At 40.9% G+C, this 17,894-nt stretch overlaps 2 protein-coding genes across 2 annotated transcripts in view; both read left to right on the top strand.

Annotated features, from left to right (window-relative positions):
* The first annotated feature begins 1,192 nt into the window (after positions 1–1,192).
* IFT88 (intraflagellar transport 88) overlaps positions 1,193–17,894 on the top strand; it is a 99,499-nt gene continuing 82,797 nt past the window's right edge. Inside the window, exons 1-2 of the mRNA XM_060194728.1 lie at positions 1,193–1,288; positions 6,725–6,787. Coding sequence (XP_060050711.1) covers positions 6,771–6,787 — 17 coding nt within the window. The 5' untranslated portion in view covers positions 1,193–1,288; positions 6,725–6,770. The remainder of the gene's footprint in view (positions 1,289–6,724; positions 6,788–17,894) is intronic.
* LOC103119207 (ribose-phosphate pyrophosphokinase 1) lies at positions 7,820–9,871 on the top strand. Its single transcript, XM_007529467.3, has one exon. It carries the CDS (start codon positions 7,984–7,986, stop codon positions 8,938–8,940), a length of 957 nt encoding a protein of 318 aa, XP_007529529.1. The 5' UTR covers positions 7,820–7,983; the 3' UTR covers positions 8,941–9,871.

Raw genomic sequence — 17,894 nt, 5'->3', positions numbered from 1 at the left:
TCTCTCTGTCTCTTTCCCTCTCTATCACCCTTGTCCCTCTTGATTTCTGGCTCTCTCTATCCAATAAATAAAGATAATAATAAGAAATTTTTTAAAAAGAAGAAACCCCACCTGTGAATATTTTTATACATATCATTATAGACATATTTTCATTTCTCATGAGCAGATAATTTGGTGGGAAATCAGAGTCCTAAGACAGACAAATAAACTTTATGAACTCTGTCACACCTCTTTCCCAAATTGTACATTGCCTACTCCTACCAACAATGCATGCATATTGCCATTTTTCCATATTCTTGCTGATTTTTTTTATTGCTGGTCTTCAGTTTACTCAGGGCATATCAGGCTCCTACCTTCTTTTTTTTTTTTTTTTTTGCCTCCAGGGTTATCTCAAGCTTGGTGCCTGCCCTGTGAATCCACTGCTCCTAGAGGCCGTTTTTTTCTCTTTTGGTGGTGTTGGCAGTGGATAGGACAGAGAGAAATTGAGAGAGGAGGGGAAGAGAAAGATAGACACCTGCAGACCTGCTTCACCACTTGTGAAGCAACCCCCCTGCAGGTGGGGAACTGGGAACTCAACTGGCATCCTTGCGCTGGTCCCTGTGCTTCACATTATGTGCCTGGTGTACCACCACCTGCCTCCCCCCACCTTTTTTGGTAATTGGCAGTTGTGCCAATGGAATAGCTCACTTGGATAGTGCACTGCTTTACCATGTACAAGACCCAGGTTCAAGACTGGCTCCCATCACATTGAAGGAAGTTTTGGTGCTGTGGTCTATTTCTACATCTCTGCTTTCTTGGAGCCTCTAGCATGAGAGTCTTTTTTGTATAACCAATAGTCTGTCTCCCCAGCCCACACCCCCATCTCTGTTTCTATCCAAATAAACATGTTTGTAATTGACTATCATTTGCCTTTCTTCTGTACTTGGTACCAGGTGTTTTGACAGGACAGTCAACTATACCTCTCTAGTGCCTATCATTGTCTTTTAATATAATAGTTCTGGTAGAACATAAGAAATCAGGGACAAGTGAATGTTTCAACACCTAGTTTTGAGAATTTAGTGTGAAAAAAATTTCAAGCCAGAAGAGAGGTAAGTCTGACTGGAAAAATTGTCACATAGTTATCCTTGATCTCAGTGAGTGATTCTTTTCTTTTACCAAGGACATATTTACAGTATTTGCTGATTTTTCATAGGTGCAAATGATGCAAAATGTACACCTGGCCCCAGAGACAGATGAAGATGATCTTTATTCTGGATACAATGACTACAACCCAACCTTCGATACTGAGGTAAAAACCAGTGTTGACTTTATCTTGGGGGTTGGTAAAATACCTCACTTGGATAGTGCACTACTTTGCTATGTGTACAACCCAGGTTTGAGCCCAGCTCCCACCACATTGGAGGGAAATTTGCTGCTGAGGTATCTCTCTCTCTTTACTTCTTCCTCCATCTTAAAAAACAAACAACAACAACAAAAACACAGACTTTACATTGGCCTTTGTGAACCACTGAAAACTTTGACTCTGAGGATTTTGCTTCTACTATGTTTTAGATTTAGCAAGTTGCTTCAAAGTCTAGAAAAAGTATAGCTACTGAAGACTACTGGCTTCTGCCACGACTGTTACTGCACAGAAGAGAGGCCTTAGAAAGACGGTAGGAATGAACCAGACTCTGTTGTATGCTTTTATCCTTCACAAGGTCTCTGAACATGTAAAACTGAAAGACTTAATGATTTTAATGCTTTAAATTTGAAAGTGAGTATTTTTCTTGTTTTATTAAACCATGCGAATATTTTACAGGAAAATTTGGAAATAGAAATAAGAATAAAGAAAAATTAAAATCGTAGAAGCTGTTGCCACCCAAGGAGAACTATCAACCAACTTATATACTGATCTCACTAAGTGCAAAATATACGTATATCTCAATATTTTCATATAAAATCACACCATACTGTATGTACTGTTTTGTAATTGCTTTTTAAAAAAATCTATCCATTTATTTGAACAAATCTACATAGTGATCTAAAATAAGAAATTGTTACTAAGACAAATACCTTGATACTTATTATATGTTTATCCCCTTTTGTTGCCCTTATTTTATTGTAGTCGTGGTTGGATAGGACAGAGAGAAATGGAGAGAGGAGGGGAAGACAGAGAGGGAGAGAAAAATAGACACCTGCAGACCTGCTTCACTGCTTGTGAAGCAACTCCCCTGCAGGTGGGGAGCCGGGGGATCAAACCGGGATCCTTTCACCATGTGCGCTTAACCCGCTGCACTACCACCCGACTCCCAAATATCTTAATACTTTAAATCTGTTCTAATCAGCCTGAGAGATCTAGTTTTTAAGGTACTTAAAAGAAGAAATATAATAACTACAACAATAAAACAAGGGCAACAAAAGGAAATAAGTATTAAAAATATATATTTTTTCTAAAAAAAATATATTTTAAAAAGGAGAAATATTTCTCTAAAGTTATCTTCAACTAATGTGTGTGTGGGGGAAGTAAGGATGAAGGATGTAGATGTTAGTTTACTTGCTGGTGTGTCATCATTAAACATTAGCATTTGTAGGACTTAAAACTATTTTCAGAAGTCTTGTTCTAGCCTAGTAGCTTTTATGTAGTTTTTTAGTCATTTAAAAAATTTTTTTTTCCTCTGGAGTTAAAAATAGTAGTCTATAAATTTGAAACTTAGAAAGAAAACAATAAAAAAAATCATTCACTTGGTTGAAATGAAATAAAAACTTCAGAGATTGTATTCATTATAGAAAATCTGGGGGGCTCAAATGGTGGCACACCTGGTGAGTGTACAGATTTCAGTGCACAAGGAACCCAGGCTCAAGTCCCCAGCCCCCACCTGCAGGTGGAAAGTTTCATGATCCATGAAACAGGGCTACAGGTCCCTTTCCCTCTCCCTCTCCTCCCTTTCTCCATCTCTCCTCCCTTACCCTATACTTCGTCTCTGTTTCCATCTCCATCACCCCCATCACTTCCAATTTATCTCTGTTCATATTTTTAAATTTTTTTATATTTATTATTGTCCCTTTTGTTGCCCTTGTTTTTTTTATTGTTGTTATAGTTATTGTTATTGATGTCATTGTTAGATAGGATAGAGAGAAATGGAGAGAGGAGGGGAAGGCAGAAGGGGAGAGAAAGATAGACACCTGCAGACCTGCTTCACCATCTGTGAAGTGACTCCCCTGCAGGTGGGGAGCCGGGGGCTCAAACTGGGATCCTTGCAGTTCACGCCATGTGCGCTTAACCCACTGCTCCAATTCCCACATTTATATTTCAAACCATTCAAATATCCTCCTTTCTTTTCCTGGTTACAAAACTAATTCATGTTCATTAATGAAAACTACCTATGATCCTCACTGGAAAATAATTACTGTTGACATTTTGTTCCTTTATCTTTCCTCCTTGTGTACATGTAGCATTTTTATTTATTTATTTTCTCTCCCTTTTTTAAAAATTGCCACTAGGGCTCATGAAGCTACCCCCCCATAGGTGGGGACTGGAGCCTTGAACACAGGTCATGGTAATGTGTGTGCTCTACTAGGTTCACCAACACCCAGCCACCACATTTATTTATTTATATAAGAGAAAGAACGAACCAGAACATCTCTCTGGCACATGAGATGCCAGGGATTGAATTCAGGACGTTATGCTTGAGAGTCCAGTTCTCTAGCCACTGTACCACCTCCTTGGCTGTGCATATAGTTTCTTTTACCATTTTTGGAATGGAAATTTTAGTAACTTTTCTGTTTGCCTTATTGCATTCAGCTAAATAAGATCACGTTACTAATAGTTCAAATAAATATAATTTCACTGATTTATTTTTTTCTCTGACATAAAATATTGTCAGGTGAATCTAAGACCTAGAATATTGAATATTTTATATTATATAATATGGAATATAGGCAAGTGGCACCATTTTCTTATGATAGGCTGTTTATTACCTGCCTTCTGCTGTTGTAAATAGCAATTGTGAAATGAGCAACTTTATACATTTTTTGCATATTCATCAGTCATTTTCTTGGATAGAGTCCCAGAGTGGAGTCACAAGTATGGTCATTTTTAAAACATTAGGGAAACTGCTGGTGTATCAGTATGTGAGTTCATTCTTCAGTTTGAAGTACACGGAATACCAGGCACAGAAATAAATTTACATAGTAAATTTAATGTATAAGATTACGTATGATTTTTTAAAATTATTTTTGTTTTATTTTCTTTTTGCCTCCAAGGATTTTTTCTGAACTTCATACCTGCACAATTCCATCTCTCCTAATGGAACTTTTTTTTTTTTTTTTTTTTTTTTTTTTTTTAGATAAAGGGTATAGAGACAGGATGAGAGAAGGAGGCAAGGAAGAGAAAAAGGGGAGGGGCAAGAAGAGAGAGAGGGTACCACAGCACTGCTCCACCAATAGTGAAGCTTCCTCCTTGGATGGTGCTGAGGGTTCAGACCTAGGTAAAGTGAGCCATCTCTCAGCCCCGTGATTTTTTTTTAATCTTAATTGAAATAATAAGTTGTTATAAGCATTCACTTAAAGTGCTTTTATATTATAGCTTATCCAGTTTGTATGAATTAGAACCTATAGTTTATAGATTATGCATCTTGTTAAATTATGAACAAAAAAAAAGTTTAAAAAAAACTTGTGTTAATTGTGTTATTTGCTACTTGTAGTTGGAGAATTGATTGACAATTCTTTTCAGCTTGTTACTTAGAACTTACTGAGTTGATAAATTAGATTTTGCTATTAGTTTAAGAATCTCCGAAGACATTTTTTTTTTAATTTCTTTATTGGGGAATTAATATTTTACATTCAACAGTACATACAATAGTTTGTACATGTATAACATCTCTCAATTTTCCATATAACAATGCAACCCCCACTAGGGCCTCTATCATCCTTCTTAGACCTATATTCTCCCCCCACCCCACCCCAAAGACATCTTTTTCTTTAAAGGACTGCCAAATTAGTATGCCTAGTTATATTGAAGGTACCTTATCTTTTTTTTTTTTTTAACTTTTTATTTTATTATATTTTCCCTTTTGTTGCCCCTGTTTTTTTCTTTTTTTATTGTTGCTGTTATTGATGTTATTGTTGTTGGATAGGACAAAGAGAAATGGAGAGAAGAGGGGGATACAGGGAGAGAAAGACACAGACCTGCTTTACTGCCTGTGAAGCGACTCCCCTGAAGTGGGGAGGGAGCTGGGGGCTTGAACCAGGATTCTGACCGGTCCTTGAGCTTTGCGCCACGTGCGCTTAACCTGCTGCGCTACCGCCCGACTCCCTGAAGGGACCTTTGACTTTAATATTAAAATTGTCTAGTTCCCATGGCTAACCTTAGTGTTGTGTACTTTTAACATTTTATACAGTCGATATGAAGGTTATAGAGATCAAATAAAAAATAAAGAAGATGGGTGGAGGATAGATAGCATAATTATGCAAAGAGACTTTCAGGCCTGAAGCTCCAAAGTCCCAGGTTCAATCCCCTGCACTACCATAAGCCAGAGCTGAGCCGTGCTCTGGTTAAAAAAAAAAAAAGTTTAAAGAATGCTTAAATAACAAAATCTTGCTTAAGGTTCATCATTGTATTGCGTTCTGATTATATAAACATTTGTCCACATAGTTTTTAAAAGATCATTGAGGGGCTGGGAAGACAGCATAATGGTTATGCAAAAGACTCTCATGCCTGAGGCTCTGAGGTCCCAGGTGCGATCTCTGGCATCACCATAAGTCGGAGCTGTGCAGTGCTCTGGTCTTATCTCCAGGTCTCTGTCTGCATCTCATTAAAATAAAATAAAATATTAAAAGAAAGAAAGATCATTGGTGCTTGACTCTACATTTTGCATCCTTTCGTTATTTATTTCTAATTAGCACAAATATCTTGGTGGGGGGGAGTAGAATGATCACTATGGAAGTGTACAGGATGTGGGTTTGAAGGACTAGATTCAGAGCTGGTATTGGTGACAGAGGAGTGGGAAACAGACCAGCTAGGAGATGGGTGGGTGGTCAGACTGGGTGCTATTGAGAGAGCCTAAAAATAGCTTCTGTAGCCTGCCTTTGAATAGTACTTTCCTCAAATTTCCTGAGGGGGTTTATGACTGAAGCTCAGGAACCAGCAAAGCCCAAAGCATTTTAGCTGAAATGTTGGTTCTAAGTAGCAACACGTATGCCTTGGTTAGTTCTAATCTGCGTCTCAGGCTTCATCTCTGCAGTAGCTTGAGATGTTATTTGAGACCAGAGGGCCAGGAGATACAGCATAGTGGTGATGCAAAAAAGACTCTCCTGCCTGAGTCTCCAACATCCCAAGTTTAAACCCCAGCACCATCACAAGCCAGAGCTGAGCAGTGTTCTGATTTAACAGGAGAGAGAATTGAGACCAGGAGTCTTTGAGCCAGCTACCTGGATGTCTGGAGAGGAAGTAAGATGTAGAGAATCAGAAGCACCAAAGAGAAGAGGTTAAGTGGGGCCAGGTGGTGGTGCGCCTTGTTAAACACACATACTACAGTGCTCAAGGACCCAGGATCAAGCCCCTGGTATCCACCTATAGGGGAGAAGCTTCACAAGCAGTGAATTAGGACTGTAGGTGTCTCTCTGTCTCTCTTCCCCTGCCCTTTTAATTTCTCTCTTGTCTATCCATTAAGAAAACAAAGTTTTTTGTTTTTTGGTTTTTTTTTTTTACTTCTTATTGAATGTTAAATATGCCCTTTTGTTTTAGGAATTGGAGAATGACACAGGTTTTCAGCAAGCTGTGAGAACCAGTCATGGCAGAAGACCTCCAGTAAGTGGATTTTTATGTGTGTGATTAAAAAGTACAACCCAAAACTGCCATTTTTACCATTTAAAAATACATAGTTCGGGGGCTGAGTGGTAGCACAGCAGGTTAAGTGCACATGGCCCAAAGTACAAGGACCTGTATAAGGATCCCGGTTCGAGCCCCTGGCTCCCCACCTTCAGGGGGTTCACTTCATAATCAGTAAAGCAGGTCTACAGGTGTCTTTCTCTCCCTCTCTCTGTCTTCACCTCCTCTCTTGATTTCTCTCTGTCCTATCAATAACAGCAATAACTACATTAACAATAATAAGAGCAACAAAAATGGGGAAAATGGCCTCGCCTCCCGGAGCAGTGGAAATACATAGTTCAGCAATGTTAGATCTGTTCTTGTTGCCATGCAACAGGCTTCCAAGACCCTTTTCATCTTCCTGAACTGAAGCTTCACTGTCTATACCCACTGAATAGCTCCCTAGCTCCCCTTCCATTCCACTGCTTTCTTCTACCCTGTCTGGATGTGACTGCTGCAAACACCTGTTAGTGGAATCACACCATCTGTGCTTTCACAAGTGGTTTATTTCACTTGTCAGCGTGTCAAGTTTCATCCATTTCATGTGTGGTGCAGTATCTTTCCTGGTCTAACTGTTATTTATTGTGGTGCTGGGGACCCAATTTAAGTCCTCCTGCATGCATATCATGCTGTGCATAACTGAACTACCTCCCCAGCCCAAATAATAATTTTTTTTCTATCTTCCTTCCTTCCTTTTTATATTTTTTTAATTGATTTAATAATGATCAACAAGAGTGAAGAAGCCAGTAAACAGCTTTGCCATCAGTGAGGTCCCACCCATTTTTATGTTTAGTGCTCTCATGGGGTGTAGGGATGAAGTCCAGGGCCTGACCCTTCTATCAAACATGCAGTACCCCTATGACATCTTGCCAACCCAGGATATAGCTTTCTTTTATGATAGTGCAGATTCCATTGTAAGTATGCACATCACATTTTATCCCACTGGATTACTTCCATCTCCTGGTTATTAGGAGTAGTGCTGCCAAGAAGATGAGTATGCAGATATCTCTTCAAAGCCATCTTGGGAAGATGACGGAGTAGAGACCCAAGGCAGTTATTGCAGAATCTCTGTGGTGACTTTGGTTCGCAGCAGGTGTAAAGTGCCGAACAAGGAGTGTTTAGGGTACTTGACCAAGATGCCGAATATCAAGATCTTCAGCGGTAGCTCCCACCAGGACTTGTCCCAGAAAATTGCTGACCGCCTGGGCCTGGAGCTTGGCAAAGTGGTGACTAAGAAATTCAGCAACCAGGAGACCTGTGTGGAAATTGGTGAAAGTGTACGTGGAGAGGATGTCTACATTGTGCAGAGTGGTTGTGGTGAAATTAATGACAATCTGATGGAACTTTTGATCATGATTAATGCCTGCAAGATTGCTTCAGCCAGTCGCGTTACTGCAGTCATTCCCTGCTTCCCTTATGCCCGACAAGATAAGAAGGACAAAAGCCGGGCTCCCATCTCAGCTAAGCTTGTTGCAAATATGCTATCTGTAGCAGGTGCAGATCATATCATTACCATGGACCTACATGCTTCTCAAATTCAGGGCTTTTTTGATATCCCAGTGGACAATTTGTATGCGGAACCAGCTGTCCTGAAGTGGATACGAGAGAACATCTCTGAATGGAGGAATTGCACTATTGTCTCACCCGATGCTGGTGGTGCTAAGAGAGTGACCTCCATTGCAGACCGGTTGAATGTGGACTTTGCCTTGATTCACAAAGAACGAAAGAAGGCCAATGAAGTGGACCGCATGGTGCTGGTGGGAGATGTGAAGGATCGGGTGGCCATTTTGGTGGATGACATGGCTGACACTTGTGGCACAATCTGTCATGCAGCTGACAAACTTCTCTCAGCTGGAGCCACAAGAGTTTATGCTATCTTGACTCATGGAATTTTTTCTGGTCCTGCCATTTCTCGTATCAACAATGCATGCTTTGAAGCAGTAGTTGTCACCAACACCATACCACAGGAGGATAAGATGAAGCATTGCTCCAAAATACAGGTCATCGACATCTCCATGATCCTTGCAGAAGCCATCAGGAGAACTCACAATGGAGAATCCGTTTCCTATCTGTTCAGCCATGTCCCTTTATAATAGTATAATTTCTGAGGAGTTTTAAAGATAAAGTAAGCCCCAGCCCTATTTCCCCAATTTGATTCCACCTGACCCTTTGTCTTTGTATAAAAAGTTCAGCTTGCTCCAGTGTAGTTTACCCACATGAGGTATTATATAGCATTTCTCTTAAATTAGGGAAAGACAGATTGAGACTAAGTGCTGGAATTTCCTACAGCATTGTCTCAGCTCAGCTGCAGTAAAGATTCAGAAGGCATTGTATAGAGGAGCTTGAATGTGTATAAGGAAGGTCAGATTATTTTTGCATGTGAATGCTTTAGGGTTTCCTTGGCTCAGAACTACTAGCTAGAAAGCAAGCCCAATCCCCACTCTCCCACTTTTGACAAGTTCTATAAAGTCTATTATAAATGACTGTAAGAGCCCTGTTACGTAGCCCGTTAGGTAGGAGCTGGCAACTCTCAGCTCAAACACTTCTCAGGCTAATGTCTAAGGGGAGACTACACAGTGCAGCAAATACTTCTTGAGAGGAAAAAGCCTGATCTGTCACCCTCTGCTTGGTGACTGTGTTACATGGATTCTTTATACCCGTTCCTTCCATTTAGCTTGAATTTCAGCCGTCTCAATCTTTAGCTGGCCAAATATCTTCTTGAGCCCAAATATTCATTGCTACCTTAGTCTTCTGGAAAGCAAAATTCCTGCTAATCGCCAACATTTATATGAGATGAGTCCTATAGTGTATTCTCAGCCTACTACCACTGTGGTTGTAGGTTTTTAAGTGTTGGCATAGTGCCTTTTGATTAAGTATTTAATTTTTATCTTCTTGGGATAGATTATTTGGCCTCTCATGATCTGATATTTCTGTTAAAAAGATGATTTCTCTTATGTAGAAGTAACTAATAAAGTGTTTGTGTGTGATGATGAGTCTAATAAAAATCTTGGATTGTACTCAGAAGTGGGATTTCTGAAATAACTCACCTGAATAGTGCACCTGCTTTGCCATGTATGTGACTCAAGTTCAAACCTCACCCCCACCACATTGAAGGAAGCTTCAGTGTAGTGGCCTCTTTCTCACTTTATCTCTATCTCAATCAAAAGGAAAAGAAGTAAGAGTTCTATACCTTAAGGAAATTATTTAAACATTCTTAAGAACCTCTATATCATTTTCCACAGCTGTTGTACCATTTAAAAATCTCAATCACGGGGCCGGGTGGTAGCGCAGTGATTTAAGCACACATGGCATGAAGCACAAGGACCAGCGTAAGGATCCCAGTTCGAGCCCCCGGCTCCCCACCTTCGGGAGGGTCACTTCACTGAGCAGAAAAGCAGGTCTGCAGGTGTCTTTCTGTCCCCCTCTCTATCTTCCCCTCCTCTCTCCATTTCTTTCTGTCCTGTACAACAAAAATATCAACAACAACAATAATAACCACAACGATAAAACAACAAGGGCAACAAAAGGGAAAAAATAGCCTCCCTATAGTTTTTGTCAGTGTTTCCTTTTTATAAATAAAAATTATAGAGAGTTGGGCGGTTGCACAGTGGGTTAAGCGCAGGTGGTACAAAGCGTAAGGACCAGCATAAGGATCCTGGTTCAAGCCCCTAGCTCCCTACCTGCAGGGGAGTTGCTTCACAGGTGGTGAAGCAGGTCTGCAGGTGTCTATCTTTCTCTCCCCCTCTGTATTCCCCTCCTCTCTCCATTTCTCTCTGTCCTATCCAACGACAACTACAACAATAAAACAATAAGGGCAACAAAAGGGAATAAATATTTAAAAAATAAGTAAAAACTAAATTATGAAAAAAAAAAATGCTCCAGGAGCAGTGGATTCATGGTGCAGGCACCAAGCCCCAGCAGTAACCCTGGAAGAAGAAAAAAAAAATCCAATCATAGTGCTCTGCTATTTAGATTTCTTCATAATCTCACTCACTGATAATTATTTTTATAAAATGGGAACATTGACAAGGCCATAGGGTAAGAGGGGTACATTTCCACACAGTGCCCACCCCTAGAGCTCCATATCCAATCCCCTCCTCTGATAACTCCCTATTTTTTAAATATTTATTTTCCCTGTTGTTGCCCTTATTTTTTATCATTGTTAGTTATTGTTATTGATGCCATCGTTGTTAGATAGGACAGAGAGAAATGGAGAGAGGAGGGAAAGACAAAGAAAGATAGACACCTATAGACCTGCCTCACCACCTGTGAAACAACTCCCCTGCATGTGGAGAGCCAGGGGCTTGAACCAGGATCCTTGAGCTTCTCGTGACGTGAACTTAACCCACTGCACTACCACCTGACTCCCAGCTTCCCTGTGCTTTATCCCTCTGGGAGTATGGACCCAGGATCATTGCGGGTTACAGAAGGTGGAAGGTCTGGCTTCTGTAACTGCTTCTCTGCTGAACATGGGTGTTGACGGGTCAATCCATACTTCCAGCCTGTCTCTCTCTTTCCCTAGTGGGGCGGGGATCTGGGGAAGCAGGGCTCCAGGGCACATTGGTGGGGTCATCTGCCCAGGGAAGTCAAATTGGCATCTGGAACCTGGTGGCTAGAAAAGAGTTAAGATATAAAGCAGAACAAATTGTTGACTAATTATGAACCTAAATGCAAGAGTATTGCCAATGAAGGTTTGGGGTCTCTTTTGGAGAAAGCTAGTAGGTCTATTTTAGGTATATTCCAAGGGGCCCATGACTTTACTAGTTTTTGCCTGAGCCTGACATCTAATATGCAAGTAGACCCAGGTTGTTGTCTGGGGAGACCCAGGTTGTTGTCTGGGCTCACATTCTGGGGTCATGACTAGGAACACTCCAGGCTGCACTAAGATAGGGGTCCAGTTTCTTTTTTCTCTCTGGGTATATCCAGTTGTATAAGTAACATTTGTTGGAGAAACGGACTTAGTGTTAACATTGATTTAACATGAGTGGGAGATGGATTTCCATTAATAAATGGAAATCTTTTTCAACAATGTATTTTTTCAGGATATCTGATAATTGAATTTAAAAGTCTTTTAAATCAGAGTTTCTTGTGCTCTTGAAGATGTTAGTATTATTACTTATGTAAGGCATTGGAGTGTGTTCACCTGAAATGTTCATTGTTTAAAAAATGTTCCCCTGGGAGTTGGGCGGTAGCACAGCAGGTTAAGTGGAGGGGTATGAAGCACAAGGATCTGCTTAAGGATCCTGGTTCGAGTTCCCATCTCCCCACCTGCAGGGGAGTCGCTTCACAAGCAGTGAAGCAGGTATGCAGGTGTGTCTATCTTTCTCTCCCCCTGTCTTCCCCTCCTCTCTCCACTTCTCTCTGTCCTGTCCAACAATGACAATATCAATAACAACAATAATAACTACAACAATAAAAAAGGGCAACAAAAGGGAATAAAATATTTTTTAAAAAATGTTCCCCATTGCTTTGCCATGCACATAAACCAGGTTAGAGCCCCACTGCACTGGAGGAAGCTTTGGTGATGTGGTACCTTTCCTTCTCTCCCTTTATCTGTTTCTGCCTGAAAAAAGCCATTCTGTAGTGGTGAAGCCTCTAGGATGAAAAAGAAAAAAAAGCCTTTTTTTTTTAATTGCCACCAGGGTTATTGCTGGGACCTTCATGGCTGCACAACGAATCCACTACTCATGACAGACATTTTCCCTCCCCTCCACCTTTCTTTTATTCACTGGGACAGAGAAATTGAGGGTGGGGGGAGAGAGGTAGAGAAGGAGAGAGTAAGAGAGACACCTGATCACTGTTCACTGCTTGTGAAGTTCCTCATCCCTCCCCCCAGATACCTTTTCAATTTTTAGTTACATAAATACTGATTCTGAAAACATTGGGGTCAAATTTAAAATTATTCCTGATTGTAATTAGTGACTATCTGCTAATTAATCTTCCTATAGTACATAAGTTGAGATGCTATTTTCTGTGTTACTATTTTAAATTTTGTATATGGCAGCCAGGTGGTAGTACACCGGGTTGAGCACACATGCTCACATGTTGCCATGAGCAGGGACCCCAGTTCAAACCCTCAGTTCCCACCTTCAGGGGGAAGCTTCAAGAGTGGTGAGGCAGTGCTGCAAGTGTTTTTCTGCCTCTGTTTCTCTCTGCTTCTATCAGAAAGAAGACTGAGAACAGTGGAGCTGTGCAGGCACTAAGCCCCAGTGATAACTCTGGTGGCAACCAAAAAAACATTTTTTTGCATATGTCATGCAAAACAAACATTTGTTCTCCACATTGTGTGAAATCTACCAGCTTCCTTTTTCTAATAGCAAATAAACAAAATCAGTACTCGTCCTAATTTTGTATGCCAAATATACTGTCTTTAAAAGTGCTTCTCCCCAACCAACTGTCTAGCAGTGGGTCTCAAGCCTGCCCTGCCCCACATCCACCCACTGTCATCTGGCTTGGAGAACTATTTTTGGATGTCACGACTTGGGTGGGTGCTACTGACACCTAGTGGGAACCAGGCAGAGGCGCTGCTAAACACATAATGCCCAGAAGCTCCTGTCAAGATGGTGCCATGGGTGAGTAGTGCCAATGTGGAGAAGGCCTGATAGCAGTTCCTCTGCTTAGGTAATGTGTGTAACATGTCTCCTGCTCTCATCTCCTGTCCCTTTGTGACTTGTCCGTGCCACACACAGCTTTAAGCCAAAAGAAATGATCACTTCAAAACCACTTCAGATGGGCAGGCTGCTGGGCATGGCCAGCCCATCACATTGATGTGAGGAAATCTATTGCAGTTCCCTGTAGTGAGTTCAGCCCCAGACTCCTCCAAAGACTGTTTGGACCTTGACTGCACATTCCTTATACTATGCTGGGCTGCACTGAGTTGTGAAAGGTCTCAGAACTCACTGAAATCACTCATAGCCAGGGTTTGTCGCAGTGGATAACTGGTTAACATTTTCCAAAGGAAAAGAAAACACAGGGCCGAATGTGTGTGTGTGTGTGTGTGTGTGTGTGTGTGTGTGTGTGTGTGTGTGTGTGTGTGTAAGTGGAGCTCCTGTCCTTGTCTCAGAGTCTTAGCTGCTGCATACGTGACATTGGTGTCCAGAGTTTTTCCTGGGGTCTATCACATGCTATTCATTAGCCCGAGCCCCTTCAGCAGATTCTGGTCAATACTCCTAGAGTTGGAACTGGTGTCATCTGTCCCAAAGAACCACATTGTAACTATTGTTGTCAGATTGTCTGGTGCCAAAACCCTCTGGCAAACAGACTCTCAGGCAAGACATTCCAAGAACTAAAGACCACATCTCAGGAGCCAAGGGCAAAGCTGGTCCTCTGGATCAAGTTCTTTTTTTTTTTTTTTTGCCTTCTGGGGCTTGATGCTTGCATTATGAATCTACAGCTCCTGTTGGCCATTTTTCCCATTTTGTTTTCCTTGTTGTTGTTATTGTTATCATTGCTGTTATTGGATAGGACAGAGAAATCGAGAGGAGGGCAAGAGAAAGACACCTGCAGACCTGCTTCACTACCTGTGAAACAACCCATTGCCAGTGGGGAGTCAGGGGCTTGAACCAGGATCCTTACGCTGGTCCTTGTGCTTCACACCATGTGTACTTAACCCACTGCAATTCCCCCTGGCCCCCCAAGTGCATTCTTAATCACAAAGTCCACAGCTTTTTCTTTTTCATTTTTTTTTTTCCTCACCAGAATTATTGTGTAGGCTCTGTGCTTACATAGCTCCATCCTTCCAGTGGCCGTTTTCCCCCTTATTTCTTTTCTAATAGAGACAAAAAGACACCTTCAGCACAACTCTGCCACTTGTGAAGGTGGGGACCAGGCGCTTGAACGCCCAAGTCCTTGTGCATGATAATTTGTACACCTGCTAGGTGCACAACCACCTGACCCACAAAAAGACTTTCATGCCTGAGGCACCAAAGGTCCCAGGTTCAATCCCCAGCAACCACCACAAGCCAGCGCTGAGCAGTGCTCTGATAAAAATGAAACAAAAGCCTACCCAAGCATTGGACAAAACATGAGTGTCATCAGTAGAAGAGATGGTAAAGCAGACATGGTCTGTACACAGTATAACACTCCTCACCTGTGGAAAGGGATGAAACCTTGCCTTTCAGAGCCTAAATCTGGACCTCAAGCAAGTACTGCTGAGTGAACTAAGTCAGAGGGAGAAATGCAAGGTGGCCTTGTGGTAGAGCATGTGCATTGCTTGCTTTAGGCCCCAAATTCAGTGTCCCCAGCACCTCACAGAAACAAGGAAGATCAAAGCAGTATCATAGAACATCATAAGCAGTGTAGAGGTGCTCTGGCCTCTCACACATGTAAGGAAGGTAGGTAGTGATGGTCAGAAGGGGAGAGGTGGAAGACAGAACAAACTGGGTGATGGATGGAAGTGGGAATTCTATTGGCAGACATAGTGTGAACAGGCATTGATATAAAAGGCAACAGTTTGCCATAAACCTATATAATGTTATAAAGCAACGTCAAGTCAATTAAAAAAGGCAACATAGAAGATATTTAGATTTGAGCATTAATGGAGATGTGTAGTTAATACTGACCCTGAGATGTGAGAAGCAGTGCATTCAGGTGAAGTGTTAGGTGAATGAAGGAAGAAAACAGAGGATGGACTTCTCTGAAGAAATTAGTGCTGTCAGTGCTAAAGGCACAACCAACCAAACACACCCTCCCCCCCATTAAAGATCTCTTTCCTTTGGTTTGTTCTCATGAAAAAGCTGCTAAGACTCACTTTCCTCTCAGTCCTTTCTCAGAAATCAGATCAAATTTGGTTATCTTTTTTTTTTTCTTCCAAATGTTCTATATACTGATTTGAGGGAGAGGGCTACTGATGATGATCAAATCTTACAATGTGTATGTGAGTTACTTAGAATTAGATTTTAGGGTACATTAAGCCTTTTATTATTAGAAAACACACTTCTGTCTAATGGTGTCTGTTTTATCAGTTATTAATGTGTTACTAAACTTCCTTTGGTCTTCACTTTGTACATCCTTTCCATCTTCTTACTTTCAATTTTCCCCATCCATATGCTTACTTAATATGTATTTTTTACTAGCATTATGTGACTGAGTTCTGTTATTTATTTATTTATTTGCTTATTTATTTTTATATTATGGAGAAAGAGACCAAAGCACTGCTGTTGTGTGTGATGTAGTAGTTTAAGCCCCTGCCTTACTAGTGCAAAGCATCCTTTTTACCCACTGAGCCTCTCCCAGGGCTGTGAGTTTTGTTTTTAAATACACTTTGATACCTTCAAATCTTTTAGTCCATTTGCATTTATATTTAGTGAAATTAAATTTGTCTTACTGCTTGCTTTTTGTTTTGTCATATCACTTTTATATTTCATTTTCTCCCCTTTCTTATCTTCTTTTTGTTTTCTGTTATTCCCACCACTTCTCATGGAAATTTACTTTTTTTTTTTTTTTTTTAAAGATAGAGGCAGAGAGTGAAAGACACCATAGCACTCAGACTTCTTCCAATGTGGTGGGGGCTGGGCCCAACCCTGGGTCATGCACATAGGTAATACAATTCTTTTAGTTCTTTTCTTAAGAGCACATGTTTTGTCTTTAACTTATTAAAGTCTACTATACATTAACACTTTACTACTTCTTGACCAATGTCAGAACTTTACGTTATTTTCAGTTATTTTTAAGTTCTAGGATTTCCATTTATTAAGTTTTTGTAGTTTCCAATTTTCTGTTGAATTTGGCAATTTTGCCTCTTACCTCATGGAAAAATATCCAGTGTGAGTCTAGTCTCTCCATTCTGTGTACCCTCTTCTGTCTTTCGTCCCATTCTAAATGTTCAACTTGGCTTTTGGGTGGGTACTCTTGTCTCCAGTATGTATGATTCTTAACTGTATGTCAAACATTGTAATTGAGAAGATTTTGAGATAACTTAAAACTGTGAAATTCTTTCTAGTCAGGTAACAACCAGTCACAGGTGATTCATCTGCATAGAAAATGAAATCAAACAGGGCAGGAAAGACAGTTCAGCAGTTAGAATGCAAGACTTGCATGTCTAAAACCCAGAAGCCCTAGGTTCATCCCTAGCAGCCCTATAGGCCAGAGCTGAGGATGCTCTGTCCTTTCTCTCCCATAAAAATGTATAAATAACAAATAAGAGACCAGGCAGGGAGTCGGGCTGTAGCGCAGCGGGTTAAGCGCTGGTGGCGCAAAGCACAAGGACCGGCATGAGGATCCCGGTTCGAACCCCGGCTCCCTACCTGCAGGGGAGTCGCTTCACAGGCGGTGAAGCAGGTCTGCAGGTGTCTATCTTTCTCTCCTCCTCTCTGTCTTCCCCTCCTCTCTCCATTTCTCTCTGTCCTATCCAACAATGACAACAACAATAATAACTACAACAATAAAACAACAAGGGCAGCAAAAGGGAATAAATAAATAAAATAAATATTAAAAAAAAAAAAGAGAGACCAGGCAGTGAGTGGTACACCTGGTAAGCGTACACATTACAATCCGCAAGGACCCAGGTTCAAGCCCCTGGTCCTCACCTGCAGGGGGAAAGCTTCACAAGTAAGGGAGCAGGGCTTCAAGTGCTTCTTAGTCTCTTTCCCTCTTTATCTCACCCTCCCCTCTTACTTTCTTTCTGTCTCTATCCAATAATAAGTAAGTAAGTAAATAATATCTCACCCCTCTTAATTTCTTTCTGTCTCTCCAATAATAAATAAGTGAATAAAAATGTTTAAAATGTATCACAAATTAAAAAAAACTTTTAAAAAAATTCAGATTCTTACTGCTATAACCTTGGAAGTGGTGCAGTAGATGAAACGTTGGACTCTCAAGCATGAAGTCCTACCTGCAATCTCTGGCATTGCATGTGCCACAGTAATGCTCTGCTTTTCTTTCCCTTTTTTCTCATAAATAAATCTTTTTTTAAAAAAAAAAGATTCTTATTGCACTAGCCATATTTTAAATGTTTAACTGTCACTTGTGTGACATGAGCAGATCCAGAACATTTTCGTTTCTAAAAAAGTTCTGTTAGGTACTTGACCTCAGGTTTTGACCTCAGAAA

Source organism: Erinaceus europaeus, chromosome 7, assembly GCF_950295315.1.
Source record: "Erinaceus europaeus chromosome 7, mEriEur2.1, whole genome shotgun sequence".
Lineage (NCBI taxonomy): Eukaryota > Metazoa > Chordata > Mammalia > Eulipotyphla > Erinaceidae > Erinaceus > Erinaceus europaeus.
The sequence above is the reverse complement of the archived record's forward strand: the minus strand, read 5'-3'. Positions and strand labels throughout refer to the sequence as shown.